The 14,884-nt window shown below is 45.4% G+C and overlaps 1 protein-coding gene across 5 annotated transcripts in view; it reads right to left on the reverse strand.

The window, feature by feature from the left end:
- Nucleotides 1-669: 669 nt before the first annotated feature.
- The window catches only part of TXNRD1 (thioredoxin reductase 1), a 67,276-nt gene continuing 53,061 nt past the window's right edge, over nt 670-14,884 (reverse strand). For all 5 annotated transcript variants that reach the window (XM_021687365.1, XM_021687366.1, XM_021687367.2 and 2 more), the window contains 2 exons: nt 11,497-11,631; nt 670-2,583 (listed from right to left, as the gene is read on the reverse strand). In XM_021687365.1, the coding sequence (XP_021543040.1) occupies nt 2,521-2,583; nt 11,497-11,631 (198 nt within the window). In that variant the 3' untranslated portion in view covers nt 670-2,520. The remainder of the gene's footprint in view (nt 2,584-11,496; nt 11,632-14,884) is intronic.

A 14,884-nucleotide genomic window follows, 5' to 3' on the forward strand; every position in this document is an offset into this window, starting at 1 on the left:
GTTTCTGCTCAACAACCGATGCCTAAGAAAATGAGGTGCACGTGGGTGACTAAAAGGCGCAGGGCAGGCAGCATTCATTAAGCACTGACTGAAGAAGGGCTGCGCTGTGCCTGACTCGGCCAGAGGCTGGCAGCGGCAAGAACCAGTCGATCCACCCCCAGAGGGAAAGGGGGGAGCACACACCCACACACCGCTCTGTGGGCAGAGGCGCACAGCAATGGGCACGCGGAATGCTGGGACGGAGCCTGGGCGGGGGGTTACTGCCCTAAAGATCAAGACCGAGTGGTCAAATCAGGATAAGCTGAAAAATGGAATCCGAAAAGCCGACAACACAAAAACGTAAAGCTCAGCGACCTCCATGAAACTTTTTTTTTTTTTTAAGATTATTTATTTATTTATTTGACAGAGAGAGACACAGCGAGAGAGGGAACACAAGCAGGGGGAGTGGGAGAGGGAGAAGCAGGCTTCCTGCCAAGCAGGGAGCCCGATGCGGGGCTCACATGACCTGAGCCGAAGGCAGACGCTTAACAACTGAGCCACCCAGGCACCCCTCCATGAAGCTTCTTTAGCAGCGAGTGCTCATCATCGTCAACACGAAACCCGAACTCTATTCAGCACTCGTGCGAAGAATTCCGAGACCACCACTCAGTAAGAAGGCACACAGGGTGGATATGAATACCTTTTAATGTTCCACATTGTTTTTTTTTCCAGAAGATATATAACAAAATACATAGAATTTAATATGAAATCTCAGTACAGTGGGCAATTACAGAATCTAAATAGGACAAGTCGATAAAGTATAATCCTTCTTGTGGGGGCTGAACATCCCATTCCACTAAGAAGAGAGAATCACAACATGATTAGGCACAAACATATCACACTGCCTATTGTTCTAACTTCTGAGACTGGCAGGCTTGGAGGAAAAAACTATTAAAAAAATAAATAAAACTGAACACAGTCAACTGCCTCAGTTTCCCCCCGTTCTCCTTTCCTGTGGTCTTCATAGAACCGCGTGGGTGAGGGCTTGAGGCAGAGCCGTGTGGGGCAGGTTTAGGCGCACGGCTGACTAAGTGCCAGGCAGACGCAGAAGCTCCCTGAGGTGACCAAGAAATGTCCTGTGGATCAGCCACTCGGCGTTGCAGCTGAGAATCCGGGCTGAGGGGAGGGGTGACCTGCTGGCGGGAGGCCTGATGGCCACAGCACAAGCTTCAAATCCAACTTCAAGAGAGACAAGGTGGCCCACACGTAACCCTGGAGTAGTCCGCACATTCACACAGAAATCTAGAACTGCAGAGCTAATCCCTCTCTGTCACACTACAAGTCGGAATGCTAATGGAGCATAAACACTTCAGCCACAATTCCGCCAGGACCAGTCATTCATTCAACAGAAAAAGTCAAAACCATTTGGTTTTTAAATGAAAATCCTTCACATCCACCTGTGGTCAAAAACAATAACTTACGACATTAATAGCTTCCTTAAAAAAGCAATTACCACAAAAGAGTTAAATCATAAGTGTGGGAAGACCTATTTTCCTATGAATGTAGCTCGTAGGAAGGGACAGATACAAAGCACACATGAAAAGTAAGGCTGTGATAGTCTGTGTTTTTAGCTTAAAGCTAAAGTTACCCCCCAAAAAGGTATTACACAAGTTAAATGTTTCTTACTGAAAAAGAGCTCACTTAGACCAACACAATAAACTATATAAAGGACAACATTTATTGTTTTTCCCCATTTAAGGTGCCCCTCTGCCTCCCTGATGAGTCCTGGTGGGAATCCTCCTCTAGTGCGAATTCCACGCACCAGAGGATTACTTCCAACAGGCTGGCCAAGGAGACACCTCCTTTCCTAAACTCAATTACAACTGATAATAGTCGGTGATGTAGCACATGGAGCAAATGTGGCCAGATTCAACTGTAACTGTACTTGTTCTGGACACAGAACTCATCAGGGAGACCCTGCTCAACGGTCACAGAGAACAGGATACGGGAATCCTGGGACAGTTCTCTTGCGCGCGACAAGCCCATGCAGCCTCCAAGGGACCATGCACCAGGCGCCTTACTCGCATACTCTAGCCAAGACTTAACTTTTGGACAAAACCCGACTACTAACATGTCTCATCTCTAGTCTCATTTACCTCGGAGGAAAAAAGAATCAACATTAGAAAGCTTAACAGTGAGAATCAGCAAACCCAGAAAGGGAAGGTCATGCTCAAACTGCTCGACAGCTCTTCCATCACTGCCCACCACACGGGCTTGAGGCCAGTGACTTCATGGACGCACCGCACCGATGCACTGCCGAACGTCAGTTCCAGTCCGTCACGGTGACCCCAGTGGGACGCTGCCTGCCTTCCATTCACTACCTCCTACCCAGGAGATCCAAAGGGGCCTTGGGTGCTGTGAGCACAGGACATGCATGTGCCAAAGCCCAAGACCCTTCCTAAAACTTCCCCTTGGATTTGGGCAAGGAAACAGGGCAGTGGTTTGGAGTGCTGGCGGCAGCATCCACACTGGGGCTTAACCTCAGCAGCCGGCCTGGAGGATGCTTCCCCCAGAGCGCTTGGTCACCGACAGAGTCGTGAATACCTGCGGGGAGGAGAGAGCAGGAGATTTTCAGACACCCGAGCAGATGAATTAACAGCGAGCAGTGCGGATAACACCACACCTACCTATCAAGAGTGACTTAGAGGACTACTTAAAACGAATACAACAGAAAAGTAATATGACCAAGGATATCACAACTTCTCCACATAAAAGGGGAAAAACATTTTAAAACCAAGGTAAAAGAGAAAAAAATTGAGCTTATATCAACTTTATTACCATGAGGGTGATTAAAGCATTAAATGTATCACCCAGGTTGCTCGTCAATTCTCTAAAAGAAATGCATGGTGAAATATTCTGGATACACAGAAAGGTATAAAGTACACTGTTACAAACACCCATGTGCCTACTCAGCTTGGGGATTACAAACGTGGTTAGAGCCCCCCTCAATCAGTGCTTACCAGTCCTCTACATTTCCTGCATTTCTTCTGTGCGCTTTTAAAAACTTTACCGCTGAACAGCAAAGTGATATATGTACCCCTTACACCTGCTTCCTTGGCCCCATCCTGCATTTCTGTACCTCATTCACCCATATGGGTACAACTCTGCACTGAACAGTATTCAATTAACTACAGTCTACTATATATACATTGTATACTACAGAACCCAATTATTCCAACAGTGAATATATATTACAAATTACATATCCAGGCTCCTATATTACTAATACGCTATTTGCAATATGCTCTGGGACATTCCAGCAGTCTCCTTGCACCCACAGCTAGAGGTACAATTGCTGGGTTGGAGGGTTATGTGTCACTTCTTTGTGACTGGATTCCCAAGGTCCCAGACCAACGGATACTCTCATCCGCAGTGACTGATGAGTCCACCTCCTGTCACATCCCTGCAAACATCTGGTGCTTGTGGACTTAGAGCCTTAACATCTTCAGGTGGCTGTTTTACTGTCTACTACTCAAGAGCATCTATTCACAAGAACAATGATTCTTTAGTGAACAAAGTCTACTCACAGATTAAAATACACAGAAATTATACCGATCTTAATACGGCAGATTTAGGGTAAGCCCAAGAATCTCATTTTTAGCACGAGTCCCAAGTGATTCATTCTAACACAGGCTTGTCTTATAGTAGAATTTCTTGTGGATACCAGCGCAGGCAATGCACTGCGAATTATGGGCAAAATCCAAAGTCTAGAAGTCTACTGCATGGTAAACTAGCCAGCAGTTGCTTATCTTCGTAGTTTTACCAAATAGGAAGCCTACTGTCAAGATTTTTAAAAACGTATATTCCTACACATTTAGAAACAGATTTTCATTCCTGATCTAATGGAGTAATCGGTACCAAACCAGCTCCTTGGACAAAACTCATGAAACTACTTTAGACACCACACAACAGGCAATCGCCTAAAAAAGAGAAACAAGGTGGCCTTCAACAGTCCTGGCTTTCTACCCAGAAGCATCTAAAAGACCCTGGCGCAGCCCAGAGAGAACACAGACATCTCGGGGACTTGGAGAAATAGAGTGGAGACTGGGGAGGCTGAGGTGGCTGGGATTTGTGGGGCCAAATTCCCAACAGGAGGCAGCCACCCAGAGAAAGAGCTGTCCCCTCATCTCTGCCTGAATACCAAGCTGTGCAATCGGGCCGGGGGTGGGGGGCAGGACCCCCGGAGGCCAGAGAAGAAGTACCATCAAAGCTGAACCAGCACCAGAACTCACTCAGGGCTGGGAAATGTTCCCGTTTGCACCAGCTGCAGTCAAGGGACTTCTCTGAGCCCCTGGAGCCATCAGGAGAGACCCCAGAAAGCCACAACTAAAAACAGAGCTAGGCATTATGAGCCCCAGAGTAAAAGCTACTCTAGACCACCCTAACAAAGCTTAAAAACAAGCTTCCAAAGGATCAAATGATCCACCAGGACATTAAGTGTCTACCACAAGAAAACTCCATCCAATTTAAAGGAAGACAACAAAACCCAGATACTTGGCACAGATTCAAAGTGCTAAATAATGGGGGGGGGGGGGGGAAGAAACCCGTCAACCTAGACTTCTACAGTCAACAAAAACTTCCTTCCATGAAGAAAGCAAAAAGAAGACATTTCAGACAAACAAAAGCTAAGCGACATTGTCACTAGCACAGTCACATTACCAAAAATGTTACCGAAGTTCTTCCAGCTCCAGGAAATGCAACCAGAGGATAACAGCTTTTCCTACGTCACCTGCCACCCGGGGCTAGCCCACTCTTCTAAGCCCCTCCTCCTGCCAGGCTGGGCTCTGGATCCCACCCCTCACGTTCTTATTTCATGTATCACCTGAACCCACCCCTTTTTATTCTTGACCTTGCCTTTTCCATTGTTCTTCCTTCTTGGCTTTTAAACAGGCTCACCCTGCATTAATCCCCCCAAAATTCTCCCTCGACCTTATGATCACCTCTACCACCACCGTCTCTTATCCTCTTTACAGACTAAATCTTAGGCTGTTGGTACTCATGGTCTATTCTGATTCCTCATTTCACTGAAATCTGGCTTCGGTCCCTGCCACACCTGTGGGTCATCGGGAACCTTCTGGCTGCCGAACCCAGAGGGCACCTTGCAGTCTTCCCTTCACACAACCCTCTGTAGCACTTCTTGTCATCTGCCTCACCTCCCTTTTAACAACTCTTTCCTCTTCTTGTCCCACGAGAAGGACCGTGGCTACTCCCGCCGTGGCACGGAGCTGTGCTGAGCACCCATCTCCCCCAGCTCGTGGCCGCTGAGCCCCTGGGCGGGCAGGCTGTGCGGCCCAGGGCCTGCTGTCCACTCCAGCATGCTGCACCAGTGCTATCACTAAGGCCGGGAGGCGCTGCCCCAGGCCTCCACCCCAGATCTGCCCCTCAGACACTCTCGCGCTACCCGTCTCACTCAGTCTGCCTCTCCCTCCTAAGCACCATCTCTCCAGCCACTGTGTCCCTCCTGAACTCTCCACCAGCAAGACCTAACCAACACCTCTTCCTGGATGACACTTCAAACTCACCCTGTCCAAGACTGCACCTGCCCCCTCCCTCTCCCTGAATCCAGCTCCGCTCAGTGAGGGCCACTGCCAGGCCACGCATCTGCAATGAATGCTTCTTCCGTCTCCAGGCCTGCTGAGAAGCAATCAATTATGAGGTCTTACATAGCTTCTTTTCTGTCATATCTGATCTCTCTTTATGTTAACACTGATACTTAATTCATGTCTTACAACTCTGACCGAACTACTGGGAGGTTTTTGCTAGTTTCCAAAACACAGTGCCCCATGAGGACCTTTTGTGTGGATCACACATTATACACTTTCACCCTATTAGATGTGAGGGGCCCAGGGCTTGCTTTGGCCAGGGACATGTATGGAAGCAGGATGCATCGCTTCTGAAACCCGTGAGCACGGGTTTAGCGTGCTCTCCTACATCTCCTTCCCCTCTGCGACTTAGCCAGAGACGCCCTGGGAAGGGGCTGCTTCTACCAGTCGGGCCCTGGACTGAAGGGAGCATGGAAACAGAGTTGCAGCTGACCCATGATGACCACAGGGCACCGGCAATGAAGAGACCTGTTTTTAGAAGCAAAACACCACCACCACCACCTGTCCATCTATACTGCCCAGTCATGAAAACGTAAATGGGCTTTGTGTTCAATTCATTAAATTTAGAAGCATATTTGGTTATTGAGTACAATTAAGATTTCAATCCAAACCTTTCTGGTCACACCAAGTAGGCCGGAGGGAAACACCAGTAAGTTTCGGTAGAGTTCATCTGTCCTCTCCTACACCCAAGCTGACCCTTCTCCAGCCACTACGTGTCTTCCTGAGACTGGAGGCCATGGCTTATTTGAGAGAGTCCCCGGGGGGAAGCAAGACTCATCGAGTACCCATATCTGTGTCGGCACACCTGGACACACTTTTTGGTCAGCTACCCCCTTGATTCCTGAGAAATAACTGGTCTCCTGGCTTTCAATAAAGAGGAAAGACCAAAGAAATCAAGGCCACTTTGACTTATGCAGGTCAAAGCAACAGGAATCAGCATCAAAACTACTTTTGAATAAAAGGAGAAAAACTTTTTGTGTAAAAGAGGAACATTACTGAGAAAAGCCCTGGGTCCATTTCAGTCTTTAAAGTAGTGACAAAAGGCCTTTTTATTTCTTATATACCAGTGTGTGTGTATATATATATATATATATATATATATATATATATATCAGCAACACCTTAAAAAATTCAGACCCAAGTAATAATGGACAGTATTTTTATGAAGCCAGAAAAAAATATGAATGATTCACATTTAAAAAAAATAGGTTAACAAAGTGGCGCCTGGGTGGCTCAGTTATTAAGCGTCTGCCTTCAGCTCAGGTCATGATCCCAGGGTCCTGGGATCAAGCCCCGCATCGGGCTCCCTGCTCCTCGGGAAGCCTGCTTCTCCTTCTCCCACTCCCCCTGCTTGTGTTCCCTCTCTTGCTGTGTCTCTCTCTGTCAAATAAACAAAATCTTAAAAAAAAAAAAAAATAGGTTAGCAAAGATATGTAAAAATCCTTGAAAGTTAGTCCTTTTTTACTAAAATAGAAAAAAAATTTACACTGAATTTTGTAACATTTTCATTAGCACTCCTAAATTCATGCTGATGACACTGTAAGCTATGACAACTCTTTTGAAAAGCAGTAAAATTCCTTTGTTTAAAAAAATGTGCAACTGTGGACAAGGACAGAAAGACTATACATGATAATGAAAATAGCTGTGTTAGGATGATATCATGGGCAATTTAAAATAACATCAAACACACTGGCTTCAATTTTTATAAAGGAAAAAACATAAAGAGCCAGCGAATACATTACAGCAAATTTCAGGCTTCTGAATTTACAAGCTTAAGTTTTATTTCTCAGGAATGGATTTAGAAATAGAACTGGTAGGAGATGTGGATAGAAAAGGAACCCTGGGACGCCTGGGTGGCTCAGTCAGTTAAGTGTCTGACTCTAGATTTCGGCTCAGGTCATGATCTCAAGGTGATGAGATGGAGCCCCAAGTCAGGCTCCACGGCAGCGTGGAGTCTGCTTAAAATTCTCTCTCTCCTGGGGTGCCTGGGTGGCTCAGTTGGCTAAGCGACTGCCTTCAGCTCAGGTCACAATCCCAGGGTCCTGGGATTGAGTCCTACATCAGGCTCCCTGCTCAATGGGGGGAGTCTGTTTCTCCCTCTGCCCCTCTCCCCACCACCGCCACTTGTGCTCTCTCTCGCTTACTCTCTCTCTAATAGATAAATAAAATCTTAAAAACAACAACAAAAAAACAAACTCACAGAGAAAACAGACTGGTGGTTGCAAGAGGCAAGGGTGGGGGATGGGAGAAATGGATGAACTATTTTGTTTTCTTCTTGTTTCTGTTTTCAAATAATTTTTTTTATGATTTTATTTTTAAGTAACTTCTACACCCAACATGTGGCTTGAACTCATGACCCTGAGATCAAGAGTCACATGCTCTTCTGACTGAGCCAGCCAGGCGCCCGGAAGAGGAGCTTTTTCAAAATATGCACCCCTTCCCACCCTACCCCCAGCCCCCTGAAGAAATACTGTAAGGATGACCTTGAGTGAAACCACATCTTCTAACAATGCAAAGTCCCGTAAGAACCCAGCCTAGACACTCTCTGCACAGCACTGCTCACCGACCCTATGACTCCGGCACCATCTCTGTTTTAGTTAATGTGGAAACTAAGGCCGCTGAAAAGCTAGGCGCTGGGGCCAGGCTCACTGAGCTTTTGCTGAGATTACAATCCAGCTCTGTGTCTCCACACACTCGTGCTGCCACCAGGAAATCACTTCGATTTTTTTTTAAGTCCTATGTCCAATACCATGGAAGGAACACGCAAGTGGAGTATCGTCTGCACGGTGGTGTCTCGGGAGCCAGACTGGTCAGGTCTGAATCCTGGTTCTGCCAGTTCCAAGCTGGAGAACCATGGACGAGTTATTCAACCTCCCTGTCCTCCATTTCCCCATCTGTCAAGTGGAGCTCCGACTGCCCCTCCCCCCCAAGGGGGGAATTCTTTTAAGGACCTGGCAGAGAGCAGACTGCCTGACACACAAGGAAGGCCTGATGAACGTCAGCGCCGTGGTCAGCATCACGCCCCTGGAACCTGCTCTTGCTGCTTCAAGCCACAGCTGTGAGTCACTCCCACTTCTTCCCTCTCCCACTTGCCGTCAGTTGGCAAGTACATGAAGCCACCTCCTATTTCCCTCCCAAATGTATCAAGGTCTCTTGATGTCCACTGCCAGCACCATCTCCTCTCTTACTTCCGGATGTGCCCGCTCGGGTCCAGGTCCAATGCCACAACGCAGCCAGGGATTTCTCTCCACGGTGCATCTGATCATGTTACCCCCTGCGCTGACCTTCTCTCAGCCGAACTCCAGTGCCCCCAGGATAAAGCCCAAACACCCTGTCTTGGTTTACAAGGCCATGACCTTCCTACCTACTTCTCTAGCATAATTTTTCCACCTCTCTCTGGGCTCCTTCAAGCTACAGCAGTACTGAGGGCCTTCCAGTTCTGTGAAGGAACAGGATCTCTCCCAGAGCCTTGTCTTTGGTGATCCCTCTGACTGGCTAACCACCAACACATTCTACTCGTCGTAGACAAGAACTACCTCCTCACCCGTCCTGCCCCGGCATCCCTACTCCAGACACCACTTTGGATGGACCCTGATCTGGGGGCTTGTCACACTGAACTGCAACTGGTCCTTCACTCAGCGGCCTCCTGCTCTCTCTTAATCTCATCTTAAATCCCTGCCCTAGCCCTACAAGTGCCCAGCACAGTGCTACACACACAACTGCACAACAAATGTGTTTGCAGACTGACAGAGCACCCGATTTTTCTCTCATTAATCAACCACCAGCTTGGGAAGAAAAAAAAATTTTTGTAAGCCCTATCAAATCAGTGCAACTTTCAGCCTCCAAGCTTCAAAGTCATAAGAGAACCAACAGATGGAGATGCATAGCAGCAAATGCTTACCCAGGTCCCCAAATGTGCCAGGTCCACCAGGGAGAACAGGCCTTTGGCTGACCTCCCTGTAGGCAGGGGCCTCGGGAAGACGCCCTAGCTCTTCGGCGCATCTCTCTGCCCAGCTGACAGTCATCCTGCCAGATGTCATCCCACTCGCCACTGGTGGGCCACAATACAACACAACCACGCAGGTGGGGGCAGGCAGTCTTTTCACCAGCCCACCGAGAGCTAAACTCAGATTTAAAAAGTTAGATACTCACAGACGCAAGTTGAGAAGTCATCTTTTCATCCATGCCAAAGGAGTGCTGTTGTTTGTAAGGACCTTGGACTGGCTTCTAAAGTTTTAAATACACTCACTGATGTGGGTTGTCTCCCAGAAAGATATGCTCAAGTCCTAACCCCCGGTCCCTGTTAACATGACCTCATTTGGATAAGGTCAGCTGGATTTGAGCCCTAATCCAATGACTGATGTCCTTCCAACAAGGTGAATCCAGACACAGACACACAGGATGCAAGGCTGTGCACATGAAGACAGAAGCAGAGACTGCAGCGATGCAGGACTGAGCCAAGGACAGCCAAGGGCGGCCAGCGACCACCAAGAGTTGGAAAGGCCAGGCAAGATTCTTCTCGAGAGCCCTGGGAGGGAGCGTGGCCCTGCTAACACCTTGATTTCAGACTTCCAGCCTCCAGAACTACTTCAGAATAAACTTCTGTTGTGTTAGGCCACCCAGTGTGTGGCACTTGGTTACGTCAGCTTGATCTTTTTAAAGCATCATATTATATTCTAATATTTATCTCACTGAACGTGTTTTTGAAAAAATGAAGTTAGTTGGTTCCCTCCCTAGGAGGGTAGTCATTACACTGAACAAAAAAAGATATATTGTACATTCTTTAAGAACTTCCATCTGGATTCTTTTTAATTTGGGGGTCATCCTTTTAGAAGTTTAGGTTTATTTCACAAACACAGCAGTTTTCTAGGAATAATGCCCTGGTCACTAAACATGTTAATATTTTATGCATCCATCCCAGCCAGGTACATATTAACACAGAGGAGGACCCTATCCCTAATCATAGAAAAGGCAAAGCAGAAAGAAAAAAACATTTTTCCAGGTCTTGAAGTTGACATTTCACACACTCGGCAAAGAGTTCAGCTGTGCAAGGGCAAAAAGAACAGAGACCAACCGGGTGACCGGCCGTAGAATGAAATCGGGCATGAGCACGCACACATGTGTGTAAGCACACGCCCGCCCTGGAAACCACGGACTCTGGCAGCCAGATAACAGCTACGATTTTCAACTCCATAGCTAAGCTGGTCTAATACGAGCTACCTCCTCCCAACCTTCACCACGGTCTCCAAAGTAGACACACTTTTAGTTTACAAGGACTGCTTTGCAGTAAGCATGACAACATTCAACTCTTGCATGATCCCAGACAAGCATGAAGAAACACTGACACCCAGAGGCCCAGAGCAGTCAACTTCTACTTCTCATGTCATTTTTGCTTGATCTCTTAAAAGCATCACTTTCAAATCTCATCCTTTGATACCAAAACTAAAGAGGGAGACAACATCATTTAGCCTTGAGGTAGCTCTGGGATAACAGTATTGAAGCTCTTTCTGGGTATGAACGGCATTAGTCACTGACTGCCGTGAAAATAATTTAGGAGACGTGATAAAAGATTTAAGGCACATCTCTATAAATAAATCATTGCCATCATTTTTACCATCAGCATGAAACTACTATCCAGTTCACAGCAGGAACGAAGGTATTTGAAAAAGGAAAAATCATTTCTAGAGACAAGGTTCCTTTTGAGGTATTCCATCATGAATTAAACTGTAAGGAGGTACAGAAGTAGCTCAACTACAGCAGAAAGACACTAACTTCAGAGTCCTGGACTTGCCACTTGCAAGCCACGTGCTGTTGTGCACTTTTAAACAGAGCTGTTAAAGTGTAGGGGACCCACCTCTGCACAGACGGGGTGGATTCCAATGGTACTGTCCAGCTGCTTTTTGGTCAGTCCACACTTAAGGGCAGCTGCAAAGCCTTGTGTCACTTCTCCAGCATTTGGACCCAGTACGTGGAAGCCCACAACACGTTCCTAAGATGTAAAATAAAGTAATAACAGTTATACTGATTCTTTCCCCCTTTATAACCTAGAACACAGACGTAGTCTATTCTAAAAACCCTGTTCAGAAATTATCAAAGACCTATATTAACACTTGCTAAAAGTGACTTAGGCTGCAGATACTCCAACATGGGCCAGTAGAGTGTGGTGGTGACAGCAAGCAAGAAGGGAGAAACAAGAGCTGGCCTTGACCAAGGAAGAAAATGATTAAAAGCAAACATGTCTACAATTCCATAAGCACCAAAATGTTCTGGAACATGTTTTCAAAGGGCAGTTCTGTCCTCATCTCCTCTATCTGGTTGCCTAAAAGCTCTAGATAAACTACCTGTGATAGCCATAACATTTAAAAGCAGTCATTTTGGGGTGTCTGGCTGGCTCAGTCGGTAGAGCATGCAACTCGTGATCTTGGGGTTTTGAGTTTGAGCCCCATGCTGAGTGTAGAAATTACTTTAAAAAAGTAAAAATCTACGGGTGCCTGGGTGGCGCAGTTGGTTAAAGCATCCCACTCTTGGTTTTGGCTTAGGTCATGATCTTGGCATCATGAGATCAAGCCCCACATCGAGCTCTACACTCAGCGTGGAATCTGCTTGGGTTTCTCTCTCTCCCTATTCACCCCGCACCCACTCTCTTACTCTCTAAAATAAACAAGTCTTAAAAAAATAAAAATTGAAAAAAAAATAGATAAAAGCAATCATTTAAATTTAAAAATCATTTTAACTAAGGCTTTGGGGGTAGACAGCACAGTTAGACTTAAAATTCTTCCAATCTGAAACCCTTTCTGAAATCAACAGGAAAATGTTGGCAACTCTGAATAAACTCTAAATCCCGGACTCCACCTACCAAGGGCAGAGAAATCTGATGAATTCTAATGTTCAGACTTCATGACTGAGCTATACTACCTAGTCCAACCTCCTCACCACAGGTAAGGCACCTCAGGCTGTGGGGTGTACAGCGTTATCTAAGGTTCAGTTGTTGCCTGGAGAACAATCAGGAAGGTCATCCTGTTGCTGAAGTACTGTAATATATTCCACCTTGAACTCTTACACTATTCATCCTGCCCATCAGGGGTTTAGCGTATGGGATAGAGCACCAAACACACTGCACTTAAAATATACTAGATATACATTTAATAATATGGATAGATCTCAAAAAAGAGATTTTCTAAAAAGTTGCAGGCTTCTATTTTTAGCTGAGGATACCACTCTTAAACCACAATGCATAATGTTTATGGATATGTAACAGGCAGCAAACGTAAAAACATGAACAGGTGAGGACTCACTTCAAAACAGTGTTACCTCTGGGGCAAGGGGTGAGGACTATGGGATTGAGAAGGAATACAAAAGACTACACAGGCATAGGGTAATGCTTAAGAGCATGGGATCTACACTGCCTGTGATTAGTTCCAACTCTGCCATTAACTAGATAAGTGAGCTGAGCACAATTACTTAACCTCCATGTGCTTCAGTTTCCTCATTAACAGACGGGATAACAAGAGTACACACCTCACAGGATTGTACAAGAATTAACTAAGTTAATACATGAAGACCTCTAAGTACTGCAATGGTACATAGTAAGTGCTCAGTAAACATAAGCTGTTATAAATTTCCTCTGTGATGGTTTCTTTCTTACTAGAGAAAAGCTTTGGTGAAGCAAACACACCAAATGTTAACATTCATTGAATCTGGACAGTGGGTACTTTCCCTATCTTCCTGTAAATGTTAAATATTTCATATAAGAGAAGCACAGCATACAAAAAGAATAAAAACCTAGTAGACAATAAACACTGGAAAAACCAAGCACAGGTAGACACTGTGAAGTGACTGACTCAAAATGAATAAAGCATAAGCCCCAAGGATGGTCAAGTTCTAGAAGCATGCTTGTGCATGAGATTGCTCATGACAGAGGAACAATGACAAGTATTCATCTTTTCTAACACTATCTTTGTCTATTAAAATAATTGAAAACAGTATCACCCTCCTTATGGCCTCAACTATTTTAATTAAGATGGGGCTCATTCGTAGTGAAAACCATTTTTCATATTAAATTTAAAAAGTGTTATTTGAGGGGCGCCTGGGTGGCTCAGTAGTTAAGCGTCTGCCTTCAGCTCAGGTCATGACCCCAGGGTCCTGGGATCGAGCCCCGAGGAGGGCTCCCTGCTCTGCAGGAAGCCTGCTTCTGCTGCTCCCCCTGCTCGTGCTCTCTCTTGCTTTCTCTCTCACATGCTCTCTCTCTCTTAAATAAATAAAATCTTTAAAATGAAAGCATTATTTGAACAAATGACACAACACTGAAAAAAAGACAAATGAACCGCGTATACATGAAACAGATTTCCTTGGTCTGAAGGAAAATGTGGAGATTTCATTGATTGCTACATGCAACATGCAACTGAACTAGCTCTTGCTAGGGGGAGACAGAACATCAGACATTTTCTCCTTCTGTCTACAGCAGAATGATGGCTAATGTATACTCAAACACTTCTAATAATAAAAACCTACGTCTGCAAAGCAAAAATTCCGTAAAATCGTTCTTTACGTCAACTGCATCCTGGCATATTCACTTATTAAATGCATCTGGGATGATCTTTTTCGTAAAGGGTCCAGGTTTTCCTGCACTACTGTCTGAGACAGTAGCTTCTCAATAGGATACATGGTTTAATTATATTCAAATCCCAAAATAAGAAAAAACGTGAGGTTATTTGGCTTTTAATTATGGATTGTTTGGCATGGTTTACATTTTTACTCAGGCCTCTTTTTTTCAAAGTAAGATCCCAGCTAAGTTAAAAATACCAGTCCTCATCAGAGTCAATCCACAAGTATGTATGTGTGCATACATGTGTTCTGAGCATGGGAATAGCAGCCAAAAAAGACAGAAAACCAAGCATGTCTTCAATCACTTTGTAGGTATGGAAACAAGCTCTGTGAGGTCAAAGAGTTTGCCACAGGCTTTCAGTTACTGGTGTTACATGCAGTAGCCGGTAATGAAATCTTAAATCAGAACCCAGTGAAGAGCTCTTCCCATTACACACCTTTCTCATTAGCTCATTAGATTGTATAAGAATTAACTAAGTTAATACATGTAGGCCTCCAAGTACTGCAATGGTACATAGTAAGTGCTCAATAAACATAAGCTGTTATAAATTTCCTCTGTGATGGCTTCTCTCTTACTAGAGAAAAGCTGCTTAGGACACAAATGTGTGTTCCTCCCGTTCTTTTATACCTTCTCGTTA

Source organism: Neomonachus schauinslandi, chromosome 5 (genome assembly GCF_002201575.2).
Source record: "Neomonachus schauinslandi chromosome 5, ASM220157v2, whole genome shotgun sequence".
Classification (NCBI taxonomy): Eukaryota; Metazoa; Chordata; class Mammalia; order Carnivora; family Phocidae; genus Neomonachus; species Neomonachus schauinslandi.